Source organism: Pieris napi, chromosome 23 (genome assembly GCF_905475465.1).
Source record: "Pieris napi chromosome 23, ilPieNapi1.2, whole genome shotgun sequence".
In the NCBI taxonomy this organism is placed as follows: domain Eukaryota; kingdom Metazoa; phylum Arthropoda; class Insecta; order Lepidoptera; family Pieridae; genus Pieris; species Pieris napi.
In genome coordinates, this window is record NC_062256.1 from 2,488,136 (window position 1) to 2,512,376 (window position 24,241).

The following is a 24,241-nucleotide window of genomic DNA, read 5'->3' on the forward strand; positions in this document are numbered from 1 at the left end:
TCAAAAGGTGGGAACTTGTAGTTTATTGTTTATCAGAATGCCAAAAACACGACTGATTTGAGAGCGACCGCCGATGCGAAAACCGCTGTGTGAGTTCGAAAAGTGAGTTACAGAATCGTAGGGTTGGAGAAAATCTCTGTTCCGGTACAGATCATGATGATCCACGAACTGATCAGCTATGGTTATCGGTAACGTACACAACTAGAATATCCACGAATCTACGAATATTACGCCAGACCTCTGACGGGCTGACTTCTGGAGTAATGGAGGCACAAAATGATTGCCAACCATCGTATCTCTTATTCTTAAACAATTTCTTTGCACTACGGTCAGATTCTAAATATAACTCGAAATTTTCTTCTGACAGCTCCTCACAATAATTATTTTTAGCCTCTTTGTTCAATTTTTTGTTTAATTCTTTGTTCACAGACCAATTTTTTTATTGTTTAAATATATTTGTGTCGATACTTAATTCGACATTTTTAAATTAGAACAAAGAGATTGGACCTGATACTGCAGCTATGAAACACCAATTTCGGAAGGCTACTCTTATTTACTTATGATTTATGATTCCCACTGTTTACACCTTCCCTGTACTTCCACGAATATTTATAGACCATAAATAGCCAAATCGAGTTATAACGAAACAAACGAACAACAATTAATTGTTATATATATAGATAATTAAATCAATAATTTAGACAAATACAACAACAATTTGGTTTGGTATAATGTACAGATTTCTATTCCTTGGAGATAAGATACCCAAAAAAGTCAGGAACGACACTAAAGGAAGTCACACTTAGCCTTAATTGTAATCTAATTAATTGATCATTTATTGCAAATTAAAATTTCTTTTGTTTGTTCTGTCTCAAAATCCGTATAAAAGCTCGACATAATTGTCATCAAATCAGTTTGAGTTACGGTCTTTAACGGATACTACGGTCCTATGACCAAAATGATTTCCACTTTCGCGCTCTTCGTTTTAAGCGTAAGTTTTTTTTATATTTATTAATTCATCTCGTAATTTTTATAAACGTGATGAACTTTAAAAATAAACGATAACATTACAACAAACAGAGAGAAAAAATAAGTGCGTGCGTACAAAGTACGCGTCAGAAGTGAAACTTCTTTAAAAAAAGGAAAAGGTAAAAGTAAAAGCCCCAATAGATGATCATGTACCAGTATATGATCACTCCATATATTTGTATATCTTTATTCACACTATTTACACACTGTATACGTGCTAATGATAATATAAATAAGTAAAAAATCTGCGTTTAAGACGTTATGCGACCGAATTGCCATCTAAAGTTCTAACGTGTAACTACTAAACGAACACATCAACCAATAGCGTGTATTTTTTCTCGATCTCCCTTACTCTCTCTCTTAATCTTTCTCACTATAGCTCTCTCGCACCTCTCGCTCCATTGCTTTGTGCGTAATGCGACGTTCGCTCTATCTCACTCTCTCTCGATCTTTCTCACTTGCTTGCTTCCAACTCTCGCTCTATGACTATTTGCTTCATGCTACGTTCTTTGCCCTTTCTCACTTTCTCTTAATCGGTCTCAATAGCTCTCTCCCTTTTCTTCGCTAAAAACACTGCACATCTTCGTGACGCTAAAATTATTATTATTGCGTTTCATCCCTAAAAAATTTTACCCTCAGTCGCCTAAAGAAGTTTCTCTTCAAAAACAATTTTAAATAGATACCTTTTACATAATTCTTTCTTTCTTAAATTTATGGAGCTTGGAGGGATTTTGTTATGTTATTTTATATTAAGTTAATAGATAAGTTTAATTCTAGCGATTTATGTAGCTAGAAAAAATCAGGTTTGCTTTGACGAATTAATTTAATTTGTTTCAAAGTATTCGGGCTGATGCATTTATCTGTTTCCCTGTTTTATCTGTTCTGTGCTTAATCAATACTACACTGGCCCCATGGCCCCACACATTTTGGGATATTGTTGATATTTTGTTACTGGATATTGGCCATTACATAATCGCGTCGGCAATATTTTTGTGCAAATCTTTTAGAAGTTAATTGAAATATAGGAGTTCTTTGTTCATATGGCAAGCTGATCAACCACTTTTGTGTTTACTGTGAAAAAGATATAGTTTTTCTAGGCATCAAACCTAGAAATGTTGTACTTCGATGTTTAGTATTATTGTGAAATATTTTACGATTATTATTGTTATTTATTTCAGATACTGCATGCTCATGCTGCTTATCAAGGTAAATAAAATTGAATCATGTTTTTAAATAATATTTACCAAAGTTAGGAAACAATTGACTTATTTAAATTAAATTATTAAAATTATTTATTATTTTTAAAATGTCAATTGTCAATTATCCGCCTCAGCGTTCAACGACTGGTGTCTAAAACCAGTAATACTTTAAAGATTTTAATTTATTTAATATACTTACCAGAGTATCAGACATTAACCCATAAGTAATGTCATAGGCAACTTAAATATTTTTTACAATGACAATTTAAATAATGTACTAAAATTTCTCATACAAATATTTTATATGCTACGAGAGATATAATTAATACTTTCGTGTCAATTTTTGTTTATCGTCAAGTAAAACTAATTGTCTCTATATTTATCTCTCTCTCTAATTTCGAAACCCGTATGTAAGAGAATACACAATGGTTTAACCAATCTAGGGACAGAAGCACCCTCACACAAATATACACTACCGTTTAGCAGTCCCTCGATGAGGGAGATGCGCTCAGATATGGCTATTGACGTCATCATCACGATAAGACGATAGCTGCGATTTACAGCTTGGCATATGTTTAGAGAAACAGTACAGAAATTTTAAATAATAATAAAACACATGAATAAATAGCCCTAAAAATAGAATAAAACTCTAAAAAAGTATTAAAAATTATGAAACATACACTAATATAAGTATTATTATATTTAGTATTCCTAGACAATAAAATAGTATAGTATAGTATTTCTATCAAATATGGAAAAATATACAACATGAAAACTGAAATACCACAAATTAAAACTTCATTAGGTATGGATGAGGTAGTCTGTCCAATATTATAATAATAATTAAGCCTTTTTTATTCTTTGAAACATGATTCCATGTTTACAAAAGATACACTAAAATTTTATACTAAAATAATTATAATTTTTTCAAGGACCTCTTTTAGAGTATAGGCCTCCTCCAATTGGCTCCAACTCTCTCTATCTTTAACCTTTTTCTCCCAATCGTCCCCACCAACTTCATTAAGCTCGTCAGGCCAAGAAGGCGACCTCTCTTTCTTTTCCCTTTCTTATTATCTTGTTTGGGCCGGCCTTTCCACTTAAGTTTTTTAATAAAATAATAATAAATACTTACTTGCCAGAACATTGATAGGCGTCGTGTTAATATGAATTTTTCGATTTTAAACGTTAACAGGAGTTTGAAACCTTTAAATTTTTTTTGTAAATTGTATTAGTGAATTCAGTTACGTTTTTCTTTTTTCAGGTGCAGCAGCACCAGCTGACACACCATTGGCATACCAAGGGTATCCATCCAACTTCTACCCCGGCAATACAAATAGAACTCCTCCGTTCTACCCTGGCGTCAAAAATCCCAACTACCCCGTTCATGCGATTCCTAACAATCCCGTCCCAATAGTCCCCTTAACTCAACCAGTACAACCTGTTCCAGTTCAATTACCTATAACACAAAGTGTTCCAATAGCAAGCCCACTGCCCTTACCTCAGCCCATTGCACCAAATGTTCTAATACCAATAAATACAGCTCAGGCAACAACCTACACTGGGAATGCGTCTGGAAACCCCGTTTTCAGACGCATTTTTAGGCGAGCGCCTAGAAATAGATCTGTAGGTTATAGTTACAACTACGGATCTGCATCTAGCTCTGGCTACGCTTCAGCAAGTAGAAACACGTTAGAAACTAGATATGGCTCTGGTCCAGGATCATACTCAGGCTCACAATCATGCTTAGGCCCAGGATCATGCACAGGCAAAGGATCAGGCTTAGGCTTAGGATCATGCAAAGGCACAGGATCATGCTCAGGTGAAAACTCAGGCAGAGGCCCAGGATCATGCTCAGAGACAGGGTCATGCTCAGGCTCAGGATCAGGCTCAGGCTCTGATTCATGCTCAGGCACATCATCATGCTCAGGCTCAGATTCAGGCTCAGGTTCAAATTCATGCTCAGGCACATCATCATGCTCAGGCTCAGGATCAGGCAAGCGCCCAGGATCATGCTCACAGCCAGGATCATGCTCAGGATCAGGCTAAGGCTCATGCTCAGGAACCAGCACAAGAGGAACCAGCCCTGGCTCTTTTAGGTAGACTACATTTTTGTACGATTTCTATCTGTATAATGCTTTCAAATACCATTTATCGAACCAGTCATCCCCTGAATCGTAGCTTACCCGCAATCAAAGGACTAACTGTGCATTTGCTTCAATAACTACTTAGAGACGCCAGCAGTCATTCGTAATCAATTTAGATTTTACTGAACCGATATTAATAAGTAAGCAAGCATTTAAAAATCAATCTATGTATGGAACCAAAAATATTAATAAATGAATAAAGCAAGAGTGTTGTTTTTAATTTACTGTACTTCTCGAGATTTCAACATAAGTGTCTAAATTATTAATTTCTTACGATTGTTTTCACACAGGTGCACTACGTTTTGACATAAATATAGAGTTACGTTGTTAAAGTAATATCAAAGACAATTAAAGTAAATAGACAAATCATTGCTAAGGAAAAGCCGTAACTCTCATGATAATTACAAATTTAGACGGTGGCTGTCAGATACTGTATCAAAACAACAAATATTTACCTAGTAATTGTAAATTTTTAGTAAACCGCCCCGAGATATCGCTTTGAAAATCTTTTCTACCGCCAGACGCCTAGGCGAGGTTACTAACCTTTGAATAGCGACTAAAACATGCTTTTGATACTTAAAGATTTATTGCAATTGGTTCTTACGTACATACACTGGTCAATACTTTTTAATTGTTATAAAATAAGGGATACAATAATTAAACAGGTGAATTTGGTTGGAGACTTGGGGATACTACTAGATCAGTGTTCCCCAAACTTTTGTGTGTTGTAGACCCCTTGCCATGTTTTTCCGTGTTGGGTAGACCCCCTACTTACCTGATATTAATTTTCATGTAAATTTCTAACTGTAGTGAAGTTTAGTGTTAAAAACTTAAAGTAAAAACACATGTTAATTTATACATTTATTAATTGAATTTAAATTAAATTAAATCTACTCAAACTAAAACTTTGTATCTATTTGTTTGTAATGTATATGTTTTGATATTATAAGATAGTATGATGTAAGTAAATAGGTACTATCAGTGTATGTGTTGAGATCCACTATCGTGGACCCCCATTTTCATTTCATGGACCCCCAAATTTTTTTTCGCTGACGTAGACCCTGCAGGTTGTCATAGACCCCTAGGGGTCGATATAGACCACTTTGGGAATCACTGTACTAGATGATAAGATGTCTTTCTCAGAACATATAGATAATATAACAGAAAAAAGCATATAAACAACTTGGATTCGTCAAACTAGTATGCAAATCTTTTAAGAATATAAAATGTATAAAATTCCTGTATTTTGCTTTTGTTAGGAGTACACTAGAATATGCATGCACTGTTTGGTCCCCAATCTACAAGAAATACATTGAAGCAATAGAGAACATTCAAATAAAGTTTCTTAAGTATTTAAGTTTTAAGGATTTCCGAAAGTATAGTAGCTATATAGATTCCTGCAAGTACTTCGGTATTGAATCATTAGAATGAAGACGTAAACAATACGACTACAAACAGATTATGTTTTTACACGCTATTTGCAACGGTTTAATTGACTGTCCTGACTTATTGTCGCTTTTACTATTTCACACCCCTTCTTCATACAATATACAAGGCAAACCCAACTATTTAAAGTTCCTCGGTCTAATACAAACTATTTACGTAACTCAGTCATGTATCGTATACCTTCAGATTATAACACAAATTACCAGCAAATAGATATATTTAATGTAACAAATTTTTTTTTAAAAATAATTTTAAAAACTCTGGTATCTTTTATGAATAATGGCTTTGTTATTCTTCCTTTATATTAAATATATATTATAATGAACAATGAATCTTAGAATTTAATATAAATACATATATTCTTTGTATATTTTTTTATTTTTTTGTATTTGTATAGGTGAAACTGTGCTTTGTGTATGTTTTAATGTGTATTCCGTTTTTGGCTTTTATGTACAGTGTAATTGTTTGAAAAATTAGCGAATTTAATTAAGCGAAAACTTCCAGATTCAATTATTGCTTAAACTTTTGTATTATGTATTTCGGATTCAAATCATGAAATCTTCAATAGGTATCGCTAGAAAGCATTAATACAAATCAGCGTTTGAAGTTTCGAGTCATCATCAATATCACATGCTACTTACTACTAGATGTCGCTGTGCACAAATTTATAGATAAATAATTTAATCAGAGTGAAGGGCAAACGGCAAAGGGGAGGCGGGTGTATTCATGGCCGAGACGGCTAAAGATTTATTTTAAATATAAATTTGTACTGACATTGTTTATTTTTAGTAAATGAATACACCGACGGTAATTTTTTAAACTTTAAAGAGACAAAAGTATTTATTGTTAATTAAACTAATGTAGCAAAAGAATCAAATTGCCAGTTAAAGAATAATATAGAGCCAATCAACCACGAAGAAAAAATACTAAAAAACTGTTACAATAGTAATGTTACATTTACTAATTGAAACTAAAAAAAATAATAATATATTATAAGTAACTGCATTTGTATGAAAATTATAGATTTTTCAAAATTACATTACAGATTGCGTTCTAGAAAGGTTAGTAAACTATGAACTTTTATCAATAATTATGTTTGCATCCCTCGCCACACTCTTAAAGTACTTTGCAGATTCAACATATGCAGTAGGAATGGAAACGTTTGAAGTACATGAAGTCCATACACACAAGCGTTGTTTTTACTTGAAATCGATAAATTTAATAAAAACTCAAGTAACTCAACTTGCGCGGAAAATTAGAAAATTGAAGAATACTTAACCACTTACTTGACATAACATTGACAGATTGCGAGCTGGAAAAACGAATATCGTTTAAAACAAATGCTTCGAACATGTAGATAGAATACATATAAAATAAATTAATAAATTTATTTAAAAAAGGTAAAATATGTTTACTATACTTCTAACTAGATCTGCACACTTCAATACGTGTGTATGTCACGGAACTCCTCTTAAAGAGCTGGACCGGCCTAGATGGTTTACATTCACATATCAGCCCAGTAAACGGCTCTGCTGTCGGTACTATAATACTATGTTTAGTTATACTAATCGCTTGAAATATCATGCAGGACAACGTCTGTCGGGCCCGCTAGTAATGTAAATAAATATAAGTATTTTTTAATAGAAATAACTTAAATAAATTAATTAAGAATAGCTAATACAGAAATAATGTTTTTAACGAATTAAAAAAAAAGTCCAAATGAAGTCTTCCTCTTAATTACAAAATATCAATTAACATAACTTATAATATTGTTATTTCAACCCAAGACCTAAAAGTATACAAAGCATTGTCAGTTAATTAGTATAATAGTTATGATAATAGTATTGCCATTGTATGAAAGTTAATATTGACCAGTGTATACAGTACAATATTATTATCCAATTATATTAATTACCATATCCAATATCCTTTGTCATTAGTAGTATGGATTCCCGGGCACTGCCTCACCCACTGCTTCGGTAAAAAAAGCAGTTTCGGAGGCAGCGCCCGCCTAAAAAAAAAAAAAAAAAAAAAAAAGTTTGTACTCTAACCCCACTAAACAGGACGTGCGGAGTCGAATGCACTCACTCCTGAACTGATAGCTCTAACCGTTCCAGAGATAGCTTTCCCAAAACCTTGCTAATTACTTACTAATCACCACCTTATCAGTTACTATTTCCTGCACGAAATCCCCACTCATTATCTAATTACTTAATGACTCAGTACGAATGCATCGTTATCTACTTTCTTACATTCACTAACCCGATCTATGGCTCTAAAAGAAAAATAGAATAAACTATATCTAACCTAACCTACGGGTCTAAGCAAACAACAATAAATATACCTACATTAACACCATTATCTATAATAAAATTAGATGTAAGGGTTACATATTTAAATAAAACATTTTTATTCCAGGTATTATTCTTTTATTTATATGTCCATTATATTTCTATACAAATTTACTAGCACCGTATCATTGTTCTCTGAGTCACACGTAAAATTTCTAAGGAAGTCTTCTAATCTCATCCCCCTGAACTTGTAATATATGTATACCAAACAGTACTCTCCGCACACCGCCGATAGGTAATCCTGAACCGTAAGGTTATTGTATCTCCACATGCAACAATTCCTCCTTAAAAATCCTTCTATTGCTTCAATAGGTTTACGTCCAAACGAATCAAAGTATTCCCCAACTCTTTCGACGTTTATATGAATAGCCACCCAATGAGACCCCGGCTGTGAATCAGGGTCAAGATTGCATATGATAAGTGCTGGCACCTGAGCATACATCGGCAATCGATTTGAAGGATATACGTTGCTCTGGAGGCTGGGATGTATTCTACGAAGACTCATTTGCACTTCTAGTGTGTTCATACTTTAATACGCGTTTACTCCCCTACTCTTTCACTCTTTTACTGACTACATTTATTACTATCAATTCATATTTATACCAATGTATTTAAACACACATAATATGATCTCAACATAAGTAATGAGTCTCTTTGTAAAAAAAGTAATGAAGGTAAATAAAAACCATGTCATATTCGATTACATTATATTTTATTATTCTTAATATCATAATAATTACATAAGTGATTGCTTAACTACTATAATCCACACATACATTTCTGTTCTTATCTATTTCTATAATATTTGAAAACTCTGCGTAAACTACACAGTTAATTGTTTCAGTCAATGCGCTCTCGAATCTTACTTCCATTCTTACACTACCATGGCGTACAAGATTCCAATGCACATTAGAGTTAGCCGACAAGTCAGGTGTTAAATCAAAAGCTAGTAAACAGTATCCATTTGAATATTGTTCCCTCGATATTCCATTACCTTCGTTAAGAAAATGTATACCGGTGCCTGAGTACAGGGTGTGGTATGCGCTAGTAAATACATCGTTTGGAAATGATGGTTGTAACGATTTTGAAGGTATCTGTTGACCATCTATATATAGGCTAAATGAGCAAATACCAAAATTTTCAAAGTTGAAAGGATTTTTAACATAACTACCGTTGAATGCTGTATTATTCACAAAACCTATAATACATCTCTTAGGAACCTGTCCTATAATATACTTCAAAAGTAATGAAGGTTAATAAAAACCTGATAAGGTTATTCGTTTATATTTTCATATTCGTAAATATATTTTATTGTTCTTAATATTATAATAATTATACGTATATGTGGTTGCTAAACTACTAGATACACACATTTCTGTTATTATCTATTTCAAAAATATTTAAAAAATGCAATGACTATTAAGATTGCAAAGGGTATTTAGAGTGCCCTTTGTATTTCTTATCCACATTTTACTGATAGGTATGGATACTTGTTCAAACATGCAGTCGAGTTGAATATCGTAACTAGATAATGATATCCATTACCAGTCTATATAACCCGATACTTGTAGAAAGATTTAGTATTGTGCTCTAAGTTCGACAAAAGTGAAGTGGTTGAAAGTTTGAAATAATAAACAACAATGGAGGTAAGTTATTTAAATTTTATAAATTTGGTTTCAGTAAATTCTTTAATAATTCCTATTTATTTTTTTAAACGCATTTTGATTTGTTTATGTTATATTTCAGTCTTCATACAACCTGAAAGATGTGGATAAATGTTTCAGACCATATAATTATTATAATTTATCTGATGATGAAGAAGAGGTTTTAAACATAACAGAAAATAAAAATGAGAAGACCAATCGTTTAGATGACTTTTTTCTTCAAGAACCTGACCGGAAGAAGAAAAAAACTAAACTTTCTTCAAGTGTTGGCCGTGCAGGGAAGGAGGGAAGCATTTCATATATATCGACTGATAAAGATGATGGAATGGACGCTGACATACTTGTTAAAATGGAATTATATAGTTTAAAAAAGTTGAAAGAAATCCCAGTGGCACAACATTGGAAAAATGCAGATATTCGTGTTAAATATTATATGAAAAACGATTCCAACATTGATGTTCAGATAAAGGATATTGTATACAACATAACAAAGGGGATATCCGAGGAAGATAGTGTAAAACGTTACAGTTTTAAAAATTAGTTTCATTTAGTTTCTTCATGCTTCAGATTTTAATACCATATGTTTATATAATTAAGTAATGTTTCAGTTTTCCATTAGTATAAATACTATGTTGCATTGTACAAAGTCAATCATTGTGCTTTTTGTTGAAGACCTTTGCGCATTAAGGTTAAAAGTGTGAGACAAAAAACAGTTGTGAAACAAATACATATATACAATGTCTCAAGAATGTGTTAGTGTTTTTTTTGATGAAATGGATCATGAATTTGAAAGCTTATCCATTGATACAATTGAACTTTTCAACGTTTGTGATGAAATAGAAAGAAATGATTTAAATCACCCATTTTATGATCAAAGAATGATGGTGCTATGTGATGAATTCGATGGGAAACTGTGAGTATATTTAATAATCATATTTTCTATATATATTTAATTTTTTTTTTTTTATTTCTCTATTCGCATTTCTAACAGTTAAATATAATAAAATTTTATTCGACAGGGTTGATCAAATGGGTCGTGGAACTAAAAGGAAAGCAGCTGTTGATATTAACTCTGCTGACATCAAAAGAATAAAATCTGGATCGAACATGGATCTTTCACGGTCTTCACAAGAGCAATCAACATCGAATGAAGGTAATAATTTTAACATGAAATTTTGCTGTATTTGTAATAGAAATGTTTCCAAAAAATATTTCGCTAATCATCTAAGGAGCAATGCACATAAAAATAATGTAAATAAAAAACAACATTCAATAAAACCCAATGTTAAGATAATTGAGACTGCGTTCGGTAATAGAATAATAACCTATAGAGTAACTTCAGAAAATCAAAATGATTTACAGTTTGAGACACCAGAGTTATTTCTTGCATCTGTCAAAGATACAATATTTACAATAATAAATAAATCTATAGAAGATCATACAATTTTAAAAATAAATTTCATTTTATATGGTGACTTTGTTCAGGGGACAAAAAACATTAACAACACTTTTGATTTCCAATCAATGAATTTTATTGTTTGTATTGGTGATGATTTAAATATATTTTATACAACTCTCACGAAATCTCTAATAAACTATATAAATTCATTCGAGAGAAAGGATAGTGGGTGGAGTCTGAAAAAAATTTTACATTTGGATATGAATTTAAATCAATTTAACCCTTTAAGAGGAAAATCCTTTATTGAGTTACCACATGATATAAAAATAAAAAAAGCTGTGATAAATGTTAAAAACACTGATGATGCCTGTTTTAAGTGGGCACTGTTATCTGCTTTATTTCCAATTCATAAAAATTCGGATAGAGTATCATCATACACCAAATACAGTCATAAATTAAAGTTCGGTAATATTAAATTTCCAGTCAAATTAAAGGATATACACAAAATTGAAAGTCTTAATAATATAAGCATTAATGTTTTTGGGTTAGAATATAATGAACAAAGAAAAAAGCATTGTATTGTTGGGCCATTGTATTTTACAAAGAATAAAATGCAGACTCATATAAATTTACTATATTTGACACAGGGTAAAATCGGTCATTATTGTTATATAAAAAATATGTCACGATTAATAAGTAGTCAAGTTTCGAAATCCAAGGAAGCTATATATCTATGTGACTTTTGTTTACAATATTTTTCAACATCTGAACGTTTAAATAACCATCAAAAAAATGATTGCAGACATATTTGTACACAAATACCAAGCGTAGATAAAAATAAAAAAAATTGGTGGGGCGATATTGTATCTGAAAATAAATTAAGTTTTGATAAATTTCAACGTAAATTGATGTTACCTTTTGTTATATATGCGGATTTTGAGGCTTTTTTAAGTCCCTTAGCATCATGTTCAAACGATCCTTCAAAATCACATACAATAAATGTACAAAAACATAATGTGTATAGTTTTGGATACTACATTAAATGCTCATACGATGATAAATTGTCTAAATATGTAACATATACTGGTGAAAACTGTGCTTTAAAATTTATGGAAACCCTGAAAGATAATTTGACAACAATTGTTAAAAAAATTGGTTTCCAAAAAGTTGCTAATAAAATATCACCAATTCAGCAAGATATAGTTAGCAAATCTATTCATTGTTATATTTGTAATAAAATTTTGTGTGGGAATTCAATGATTTACCACGATTGGTTTACTGGGGAATTTGTTGGGGTCATACATAAAGTTTGTTCAGAAAAATTTAGAGTACCTTACACTATACCAGTCTTCTTGCACAATTTAAGCCATTATGATGCACATTTTATCGTACATGCCTTAAACTTTGATGAAGGTCAGGTAGAAGTTCTCCCACAAAACAAAGAAAAATACATATCATTTTCAAAGGTTCTTAAAATCAATAACAGTAATGTAACTTTACGTTTTGTGGATTCCCTAAAATTTTTACCCAGTAGCTTAGATACTTTAGCAAAAAATTTAACAAAAAATAATTTTAATGAATTATCAAAATGCTTTCCCAATTCAGAAGACTTTAAACGGCTGACTAAAAAAGGTGTATTTCCATATGAATTTATTAAAGATTTTGATACATTAAACTACAATCAACTTCCAGATCTTCCACACTTTTACAGTAGTCTCACAGATTCCATTATTTCTAATGAAGATTACAACCATGCCAAAGATGTTTGGAATCATTTCAATTGTAAAAATATGTTGGATTATTCAAATCTTTATTTAAAAACTGATGTTTTATTGTTAGCAGATATTTTTGAAAATTTTAGGCGTGTTTGCATTAAAACGTACGATTTAGACCCGGCTCATTACTATACAGCACCTGGATTAAGTTGGGATGCTATGTTAAAACATACTAAAACAGAGATTGAATTACTTTCTGATATAGATATGATTGCTTTTATTAAATCAGGAATTCGTGGTGGTGTTTCGCAATGTAGCACTCGCTATGCAAAAGCAAATAATGTTTACATGTCTGACTATAATGCGAAAGATAAAGAGTCATTCTTAATGTATTTCGATGCCAATAATCTATATGGTTGGGCAATGTCACAATATCTACCTACAGGTGGTTTTGAGTGGGTTAGTGCTGATACAGATTTTAATGTTAGTTGTTCATCAGATATAGGTTTTATCTTAGAAGTAGATCTGGAGTATCCGGTGGATTTACATGATAAACATTCAGATTTACCTCTTTGTCCAGAAAATATACCAGTTGGGGACGCTAAGGAAATTAGATTGATTCCAAACTTAAAAAATAAATCCAAATATATTATTCATTATCGAAATTTAATTCAATGTTTGAAAATGGGTTTAAAATTATCAAAACTTAATTTATTTTCAGATACAATATCGCCCCACCAATTTTTTTTATTTTTATCTACGCTTGGTATTTGTGTACAAATATGTCTGCAATCATTTTTTTGATGGTTATTTAAACGTTCAGATGTTGAAAAATATTGTAAACAAAAGTCACATAGATATATAGCTTCCTTGGATTTCGAAACTTGACTACTTATTAATCGTGACATATTTTTTATATAACAATAATGACCGATTTTACCCTGTGTCAAATATAGTAAATTTATATGAGTCTGCATTTTATTCTTTGTAAAATACAATGGCCCAACAATACAATGCTTTTTTCTTTGTTCATTATATTCTAACCCAAAAACATTAATGCTTATATTATTAAGACTTTCAATTTTGTGTATATCCTTTAATTTGACTGGAAATTTAATATTACCGAACTTTAATTTATGACTGTATTTGGTGTATGATGATACTCTATCCGAATTTTTATGAATTGGAAATAAAGCAGATAACAGTGCCCACTTAAAACAGGCATCATCAGTGTTTTTAACATTTATTACAGCTTTTTTTATTTTTATATCATGTGGTAACTCAATAAAGGATTTTCCTCTTAAAGGGTTAAATTGATTTAAATTCATATCCAAATGTAAAAATTTTTTCAGACTCCACCCACTATCCTTTCTCTCGAATGAATTTATATAGTTTATTAGAGATTTCGTGAGAGTTGTATAAAATATATTTAAATCATCACCAATACAAACAATAAAATTCATTGATTGGAAATCAAAAGTGTTGTTAATGTTTTTTGTCCCCTGAACAAAGTCACCATATAAAATGAAATTTATTTTTAAAATTGTATGATCTTCTATAGATTTATTTATTATTGTAAATATTGTATCTTTGACAGATGCAAGAAATAACTCTGGTGTCTCAAACTGTAAATCATTTTGATTTTCTGAAGTTACTCTATAGGTTATTATTCTATTACCGAACGCAGTCTCAATTATCTTAACATTGGGTTTTATTGAATGTTGTTTTTTATTTACATTATTTTTATGTGCATTGCTCCTTAGATGATTAGCGAAATATTTTTTGGAAACATTTCTATTACAAATACAGCAAAATTTCATGTTAAAATTATTACCTTCATTCGATGTTGATTGCTCTTGTGAAGACCGTGAAAGATCCATGTTCGATCCAGATTTTATTCTTTTGATGTCAGCAGAGTTAATATCAACAGCTGCTTTCCTTTTAGTTCCACGACCCATTTGATCAACCCTGTCGAATAAAATTTTATTATATTTAACTGTTAGAAATGCGAATAGAGAAATAAAAAAAAAAAAATTAAATATATATAGAAAATATGATTATTAAATATACTCACAGTTTCCCATCGAATTCATCACATAGCACCATCATTCTTTGATCATAAAATGGGTGATTTAAATCATTTCTTTCTATTTCATCACAAACGTTGAAAAGTTCAATTGTATCAATGGATAAGCTTTCAAATTCATGATCCATTTCATCAAAAAAAACACTAACACATTCTTGAGACATTGTATATATGTATTTGTTTCACAACTGTTTTTTGTCTCACACTTTTAACCTTAATGCGCAAAGGTCTTCAACAAAAAGCACAATGATTGACTTTGTACAATGCAACATAGTATTTATACTAATGGAAAACTGAAACATTACTTAATTATATAAACATATGGTATTAAAATCTGAAGCATGAAGAAACTAAATGAAACTAATTTTTAAAACTGTAACGTTTTACACTATCTTCCTCGGATATCCCCTTTGTTATGTTGTATACAATATCCTTTATCTGAACATCAATGTTGGAATCGTTTTTCATATAATATTTAACACGAATATCTGCATTTTTCCAATGTTGTGCCACTGGGATTTCTTTCAACTTTTTTAAACTATATAATTCCATTTTAACAAGTATGTCAGCGTCCATTCCATCATCTTTATCAGTCGATATATATGAAATGCTTCCCTCCTTCCCTGCACGGCCAACACTTGAAGAAAGTTTAGTTTTTTTCTTCTTCCGGTCAGGTTCTTGAAGAAAAAAGTCATCTAAACGATTGGTCTTCTCATTTTTATTTTCTGTTATGTTTAAAACCTCTTCTTCATCATCAGATAAATTATAATAATTATATGGTCTGAAACATTTATCCACATCTTTCAGGTTGTATGAAGACTGAAATATAACATAAACAAATCAAAATGCGTTTAAAAAAATAAATAGGAATTATTAAAGAATTTACTGAAACCAAATTTATAAAATTTAAATAACTTACCTCCATTGTTGTTTATTATTTCAAACTTTCAACCACTTCACTTTTGTCGAACTTAGAGCACAATACTAAATCTTTCTACAAGTATCGGGTTATATAGACTGGTAATGGATATCATTATCTAGTTACGATATTCAACTCGACTGCATGTTTGAACAAGTATCCATACCTATCAGTAAAATGTGGATAAGAAATACAAAGGGCACTCTAAATACCCTTTGCAATCTTAATAGTCATTGCATTTTTTAAATATTTTTGAAATAGATAATAACAGAAATGTGTGTATCTAGTAGTTTAGCAACCACATATACGTATAATTATTATAATATTAAGAACAATAAAATATATTTACGAATATGAAAATATAAACGAATAACCTTATCAGGTTTTTATTAACCTTCATTACTTTTGAAGTATATTATAGGACAGGTTCCTAAGAGATGTATTATAGGTTTTGTGAATAATACAGCATTCAACGGTAGTTATGTTAAAAATCCTTTCAACTTTGAAAATTTTGGTATTTGCTCATTTAGCCTATATATAGATGGTCAACAGATACCTTCAAAATCGTTACAACCATCATTTCCAAACGATGTATTTACTAGCGCATACCACACCCTGTACTCAGGCACCGGTATACATTTTCTTAACGAAGGTAATGGAATATCGAGGGAACAATATTCAAATGGATACTGTTTACTAGCTTTTGATTTAACACCTGACTTGTCGGCTAACTCTAATGTGCATTGGAATCTTGTACGCCATGGTAGTGTAAGAATGGAAGTAAGATTCGAGAGCGCATTGACTGAAACAATTAACTGTGTAGTTTACGCAGAGTTTTCAAATATTATAGAAATAGATAAGAACAGAAATGTATGTGTGGATTATAGTAGTTAAGCAATCACTTATGTAATTATTATGATATTAAGAATAATAAAATATAATGTAATCGAATATGACATGGTTTTTATTTACCTTCATTACTTTTTTTACAAAGAGACTCATTACTTATGTTGAGATCATATTATGTGTGTTTAAATACATTGGTATAAATATGAATTGATAGTAATAAATGTAGTCAGTAAAAGAGTGAAAGAGTAGGGGAGTAAACGCGTATTAAAGTATGAACACACTAGAAGTGCAAATGAGTCTTCGTAGAATACATCCCAGCCTCCAGAGCAACGTATATCCTTCAAATCGATTGCCGATGTATGCTCAGGTGCCAGCACTTATCATATGCAATCTTGACCCTGATTCACAGCCGGGGTCTCATTGGGTGGCTATTCATATAAACGTCGAAAGAGTTGGGGAATACTTTGATTCGTTTGGACGTAAACCTATTGAAGCAATAGAAGGATTTTTAAGGAGGAATTGTTGCATGTGGAGATACAATAACCTTACGGTTCAGGATTACCTATCGGCGGTGTGCGGAGAGTACTGTTTGGTATACATATATTACAAGTTCAGGGGGATGAGATTAGAAGACTTCCTTAGAAATTTTACGTGTGACTCAGAGAACAATGATACGGTGCTAGTAAATTTGTATAGAAATATAATGGACATATAAATAAAAGAATAATACCTGGAATAAAAATGTTTTATTTAAATATGTAACCCTTACATCTAATTTTATTATAGATAATGGTGTTAATGTAGGTATATTTATTGTTGTTTGCTTAGACCCGTAGGTTAGGTTAGGTTAGATATAGTTTATTATATTATATTATTCTATTTTTCTTTTAGAGCCATAGATCGGGTTAGTGAATGTAGGAAAGTAGATAACGATGCATTCGTACTGAGTCATTAAGTAATTAGATAATGAGTGGGGATTTCGTGCAGGAAATAGTAACTGATAAGGTGGTGATTAGTAAGTAATTAGCAAGGTTTTGGGAAAGCTATCTCTGGAACGGTTAGAGCTATCAGTTCAGGAGTGAGTGCATTCGACTCCGCACGTCCTGTTTAGTGGGGTTAGAGTACAAACTTTTTTTTTTTTTTTTTTTTTTTTTTTTAGGCGGGCGCTGCCTCCGAAACTGCTTTTTTTACCGAAGCAGTGGGTGAGGCAGTGCCCGGGAATCCATACTACTGTCATTGTTACTTTTTAATAATTCAATAAATCTTTAAGTGTCGCATCTTAATCATATACCTACGTTTGTGGCGTTGCCGCACTTGCGTGTTGTTGTCGCTATTCAAAGATTGGCAACCTCGCCTAGGCATCAGCCTTGCGATTCTGTAACTCACTTTTCGAACTCACTACTCAAATCATAAAATGATTGCTTCACGACTGATTTGAGCGCGACCGCCGCTGCGAAAACCGCTGTGAGAGTTCGAAAAGTGAGTTACAGAATCGCAAGGCAGGCCGTAGGAAAGATTTTCAAAGCGATATTTTATAGTTTGAATATTTGTGTTTTGATTCCGCTTCTGACATCCATCGTCAAAATTTTATATTGTCACGAGAGTTACAACTTTGCCTTAGCAATGATTTATCTATTTACTTTAATTATCTTTGGTGGTACTAAAATAAAACAAACCTATTTTTATGCCAAATATTTATTACGGGTATTAATAAGCTCGTCTTGGGAACATTTATAATTCTTCTTCTCCTTAGGTTCCTACATAAAAATGGAGCTTGAATAACCGTTGACTGCAATAATACCAGTATGCTAATATAACACTGTACAAATAAATGAATAAGAATATGGATTGTAGAATACAGCTGTCGGAATATTCCTAACCTAACCTAACCAAAAGTTATTGCTTGTTTTAAGAATACAAAAAAAAAAAAATTGTATAAGTTCCATCAAAAATCTAACGGTTTTTAAAAGCCATTCTTGAAATTTCAATGTTTTTTTCGTTGGACACCCCATTATTATCTTTTCCACGTCAAAAGATGTGCGTTTCTATTGTCAGCAAGTGCAAACCATGATGGAAAAGCTAGCGGCTAAACAACCTAGGCTGGTCAATCGCTCCACGCCACTGCTACTTCACGACAACGCTAGACCACACACTGCACAACAGACGGCCCTACCAAATTAGAAGAGCTACAATTGGAATGTCTAAGACATCATCCGTACTCCCCGGACCTTGCTCCAACAGATTAATTTTTTTTTTAAATTTGGACAACTTCTTGCAAGGGAAAAAATTTAACTCTGATGGGGCAATCCAAATCGCCTTCACAGATTTTATTGATTCCTGTCCGACTGTTTTTTTTTTAGTAAAGGGATCAATGAACTACCTATGAGATGGCAAAAGTGCATAGAAAACAATGGTTCATACTTTGATTAATTAAATATATTCGACTTTTTGTTCCTCCCATACAAAACGCCAATTTCATATGTAAGGACCTAATACAATACATTACGTGTCACGGTCTTTTCCGCTATGGACTCCTAAACTACCGAATCGATATCAATCAAATTTACACACCGTGTGCAGTTTGATCTAACTTAAAAGATAGGATAGCTTACATCTCAATTTATACCCGCAAAATTATTTTATTGCAGAATATTTTTTTATTATTTAATAGTCACAATTCTAACAGATGGCGCTGTGTTGAAAGTTCCAACGTTTCACATAAGCTACAATTTAATGGCATAACCACCAATAAAGCACGGTGTTCTCCTACCGTTATCCATGAATAGTTTACTGCTTTGTAATATAACAAAAACCTTAGCCACAGCAACGCTTGGCCGGTGTGCTAGTATATATATAACGTATAATACGACTAAACAAAGGGGGAACGCTGCCAGGATCTTTTGAGCCTTGCCTAAATGGACTCGTACTATGGTTGGTTATTATACTATATATTATAGTTAGGTTATTGTTATAATTAAGTTAGTTAGTTAGTTAAAGGTTTATTGTTATGCATTGTTTATATTTTTATACATAATATGTCATTAATCTTATTAAAGTCATCTATTACGAATAACTTGTGAAATAACTTTAAGAAACATAGCTTTTCGATGTCGGAATGATTTGCCAAATTCTTAATTCTGGGATGTATATCGAACCAAAGACAATGTTGAATTGTTTTTGATGTACGTTGACGGAGACAGGAAGTATCTTGCAAGTGATCGTTTTACTTTATTTATGCTCTCTTCAACACTTAATAATCTTTACTGTCAGTCATAAGTGAACATTATGTTATATATAAAAGATTTTTTACTTTACTTTACTAGGAAAATAAGCTGGAAAAAGGAGGAGCAGCGCTAACCAGATCCATTCAACTGCGTCAATCGAGTAGCCCGCAAAATAAATTGTGTACTGTATACACGCACACAAGTGCATCCACACCTAAACATGTCACGCACACTTAAACAAATCAAAAATTTTTGATTCACATTTTATTTTGTCCTTTTATTTAAGTAAGGGTACACAGGTATTACCGACCACTTTAAGGCAACTTTGAAATGTGATTTTCAAGGTTGTTGAGTGGTTGATAACTTGTTTATTTTTATATGTATATATTTAGAATATGTTATATATTTTAATTTTTTTTACAAAAATAATAAAAACAATGAAAATGTTTAATGTGTTTCCATCGCCGAAACTTTCCAATAGCTATGAAGCTGTTCACGATTTTTTTAAATCTATAAGAAAATAAAACAATTTTATGAAACATAAACTTTTCTTCTACTAAATAAACTTCTTCCGCACCGAAAAAAAAAGGCAATCGAGATGTAGTCTTGAAGAAGAATGTTGCATATACCATGGATTGCAAGAAGAACCAAGAAGTCTATTCTCAACCAAGTAAAGATCACCACAAGACTGTGAACTATCATTTACAAACGGGTTCTACTGTGGCCATATTGCCAGGAGAGAACCACAGTCTCGACAAAGTGGCAATGGTATGGAGACGTGATGGTTGGAGGAGTCGGTGCTTCAGGTCACAACATCCCTAATGCTGTGTGAGCGGTGTGGAAACTGCAAGTCGACGTATCGGTTAGGGCTTTTCAACACAGGCACGTCCTTCAGTAATGAAGACTACTAACAAGAAATTTCTTCAAATCATAAAATGTAACATATATATTGTTAAAAAGAGCCCGAGGTAGACTGGCAGCGTTCCCCTTTCAATAGCTAGACTAATTCTTTGTCCGAAATAGCTGCCACCTCGGTCTCCTGCGATATCGCCTAAACTTTTTAGCTTTTCTTTTAATTATTAGTTTATCTATATACTTTTTATGTCAAAATTTCCAGTCAGGATCCAAAAGAAACAGAAGAGTTGTTATCCAATTTTTCTTAACAACGATTTTACAAAATATTTGGAGGACCAATTTTTTTTATTGTTTAACCAGATGACCCGGTGAACTTCGTATCACCTACGTATATTTGTGTCGATACTTAATTCAATTTTTTAAATTACGAGTAAAACAAAGAGATCGGACCTGATACTACAGCTATGAAACACCAATTTCGGAAGGCTACTCTTATTCACTTATGATTTATGATTCCCACTGCTTAAACCTGCCCTGTACTTCCACGAATATTTATAGACCATAATTGGCCAAATCGGTCCAGCCATTCTCGAGTTTTAGCGAAACAAACGAACTGCTATAGGTATATATATTTAGATAAGTGAATCAATAAGGTAGACAAATATAACAACAACTCGGTTTGGTATAACGTACATATTTGTATTCCCTGGAGACAAGATACCAAAAAAAGTCAGAAACAACACGTACTTTAAGTGTGTTTTGACTAACGGAAGGCACACTTAGCATTCAATCAGTAATTGATAATTTATTGCATATTAAAATTTTATTTTGTTTGTTCTGTCGCAAAGTCCGTATAAAAGCTCGACATAAGTGTGATCAAATCAGTTTGGGTTACGGTCTCTAACAGATACCACGGTCCTATAGCCAAAATGATTTCCATTTTCGCGCTCTTCGTTTTAAGCGTAAGTTATTTTATATTTATTAATTAATCTCGTAATATTTATAAACGTGAAACGATATATTTTTTAATAATATGTATATAATACTTTAAATATATGACAAAACAAGAACTACAATAACAGCTCATGCCCACGAGACAGTTTTTCGCCGGATCTAGGCCCGGGCGAAAAACCGGGTCTATGTCCGGTTGACAGTTTTGTATGGGACACTTATAATAGTATGACGCCAACCACACGACGCTAGCGCTAGCGCCAGCTTTCCGCGCAACCGAGCACGGTGCTCGCTGCGTCTACGCACGCGGCCCGATGCGCAGTGGAGTACGGCAGTGTATGAGCGCACCTACACGAGACCGGGCCTACGCCCGGCGCGTGCCGACTACCTAAGCAGTACGCACAACTCAATACTATATTATATAATTATTTAAGTCGACCAGGAATTATAAATAAGATATATACTACTGCGAATATTTGTATCTCCATGTTTAAGTTTGGGTTCTAAAATATGTAACATTTTTTTAATGTTTCGTTTTTTCATTCGAAAGTACTTCTCAAATTTCTCGTCATATATTTTGCTTCTGAATGAGCGTATGAAATGCACCATGATCTTCTCTTTATGTTAACATGGGAGGTAGCCATTGTTGTCAATGTATTTTTTTTTGATAACGTTACAACAAACGAGACAAGAGAAAAAAAAGTGCGTGCGTACAAAGTACACATGTCAGAAGTGAAACTTATTTGTAAATTAATTATTACTAAGGTAAAAGCCCCAATAGGTGATCATGTACAAGTATAATATGATCACTCAATGTATTTGTATATTCACACTGTTTACACACTGCATACGTGCTAATCATATTATAAATAAATAAAAATCTGCGTTTATTGCACAAGAAGTTACGCGACAGAATTGCCATCTAAAGTTCTAATATGTAACTACTAAACGAATACCTCAACCAATAGCGTGTTTTTTTCTCGATCTTCCTTACTCTCTCTCTCTCTCTCTCAGTCTTTCTCACTATAGCTCTCTCCCACCTCTCGCTCCATGGCACTGTGCGTGATGCGACGTTCGCTCTATCTCACTCTCTCTCTCGATCTTTCTCACTTGCTTGCTCCCTACTCTCGCTCCATGGCTATTTGTTTCATGCTACGTTCGCCCTTTCTCACTCTCTCTCAATCGGTCTCAATTGCTCTCCCCCTCTTCTTCGATAAAAACACTGCACATCTTCGTGACGCTAATATTATTATTATTGCGTTTCATTCGTAAAAAAATTACCCTCATGCGCCTACAGAAGTTTCACTTCAATAACTTTTTTTAATACCTTATACATAATATTACTTCAATCTTAAATTTATGGAGCCAAGCAATCCCGTCCCACATTGGCTAAAAAATATCTTCTAAGGATTTTGTTATGTAATTTTCGGAATTATATAAAAACTAAGTCAATAGATAAGTTTAATTCTAACGATTTATGTGGCTAAAAAAAAATTATCAGGCTTGCTTGTTTCAAAGTATTCGGGCTGATGCATTTATCTGTTTCCCTGTTTTATCAATTCTGTGCCTTTCAAATCAATACTTATTGTTTTCCTGGTAATCGAATAACATGTTATATGGATAATCCAAACGCAGGTAAAGACCTCTAAGCAACACCCATATCATAAAATAGTTCATTCACTGGCCCTACACATTTTTGGATATTGTTGATATTTTGTTACTGGATATTGGCCATTGCATAATCGCGTTGGCAATATTTTCTTTTAGTATTTTAGAAAATAATTGAAATATAAGAATTCTTTGTTTATAAGCAAGCTGATCAAACTTTTTGTCTTTACTGTGAAAAGGATTAATGTTGTACTTCGATGCTATAGTATTATTGTGAAAAATTTTACAATTATTATTGTTATTTATTTCAGATACTGCGTGCTCATGCCGTTCCGCAAGGTAAATAAAATTTATTCGTGTTTTTAAATAATTTTTACCAGAGTTAGGGAACAATTCAATTATTTAAATTAAATAGTTCAATTATTTCAATGTACCAGGTATGGTAGGTTCTAATTAATTTGCGATATTTGTTTTAAAATAAGTGTTGTTTGATGATTTGCTATTTTAAAGGAGTACCGAGAGTTTTTTACGCCGGCTTTTTCTCTCGGCCTACACCCTCTGTCTTCTTTGCCGATGAGTAGGGATGCCTACAAATTCAAATTTAATGACGTGGAATAAGTGATACATGTATCTTATGTTCCATAATAAACATATTTTTTATTTTATTTTATGTCAATTGTCAATTATCCGCCTGAGCGATCAACGATTGATGTAGACCAGTCAGTCGGTAACTAGTGATATTTTAAATATTTAAATTTATTTGATATACTTACCAGAGTATCAGACACTAACCCATAAGTTA

At 32.3% G+C, this 24,241-nt stretch overlaps 1 protein-coding gene across 11 annotated transcripts in view; it reads left to right on the forward strand.

Moving 5' to 3' along the window:
* The window catches only part of LOC125061117 (cell wall protein IFF6-like), a 73,475-nt gene that overhangs the window by 26,342 nt on the left and 22,892 nt on the right, over positions 1–24,241 (forward strand). For 2 of the 11 annotated variants that reach the window (XM_047666336.1, XM_047666337.1), the window contains exon 3: positions 3,490–4,344. In XM_047666336.1, coding sequence (XP_047522292.1) covers positions 3,490–4,274 — 785 coding nt within the window. In that variant the 3' untranslated portion in view covers positions 4,275–4,344. Of the gene's footprint in view, positions 1–859; positions 992–2,207; positions 2,236–3,489; positions 4,346–21,756; positions 21,843–23,750; positions 23,779–24,241 lie in introns of those variants that run through there. The other 9 variants (XM_047666353.1, XM_047666340.1, XM_047666338.1 and 6 more) reach the window with 8 other exon arrangements.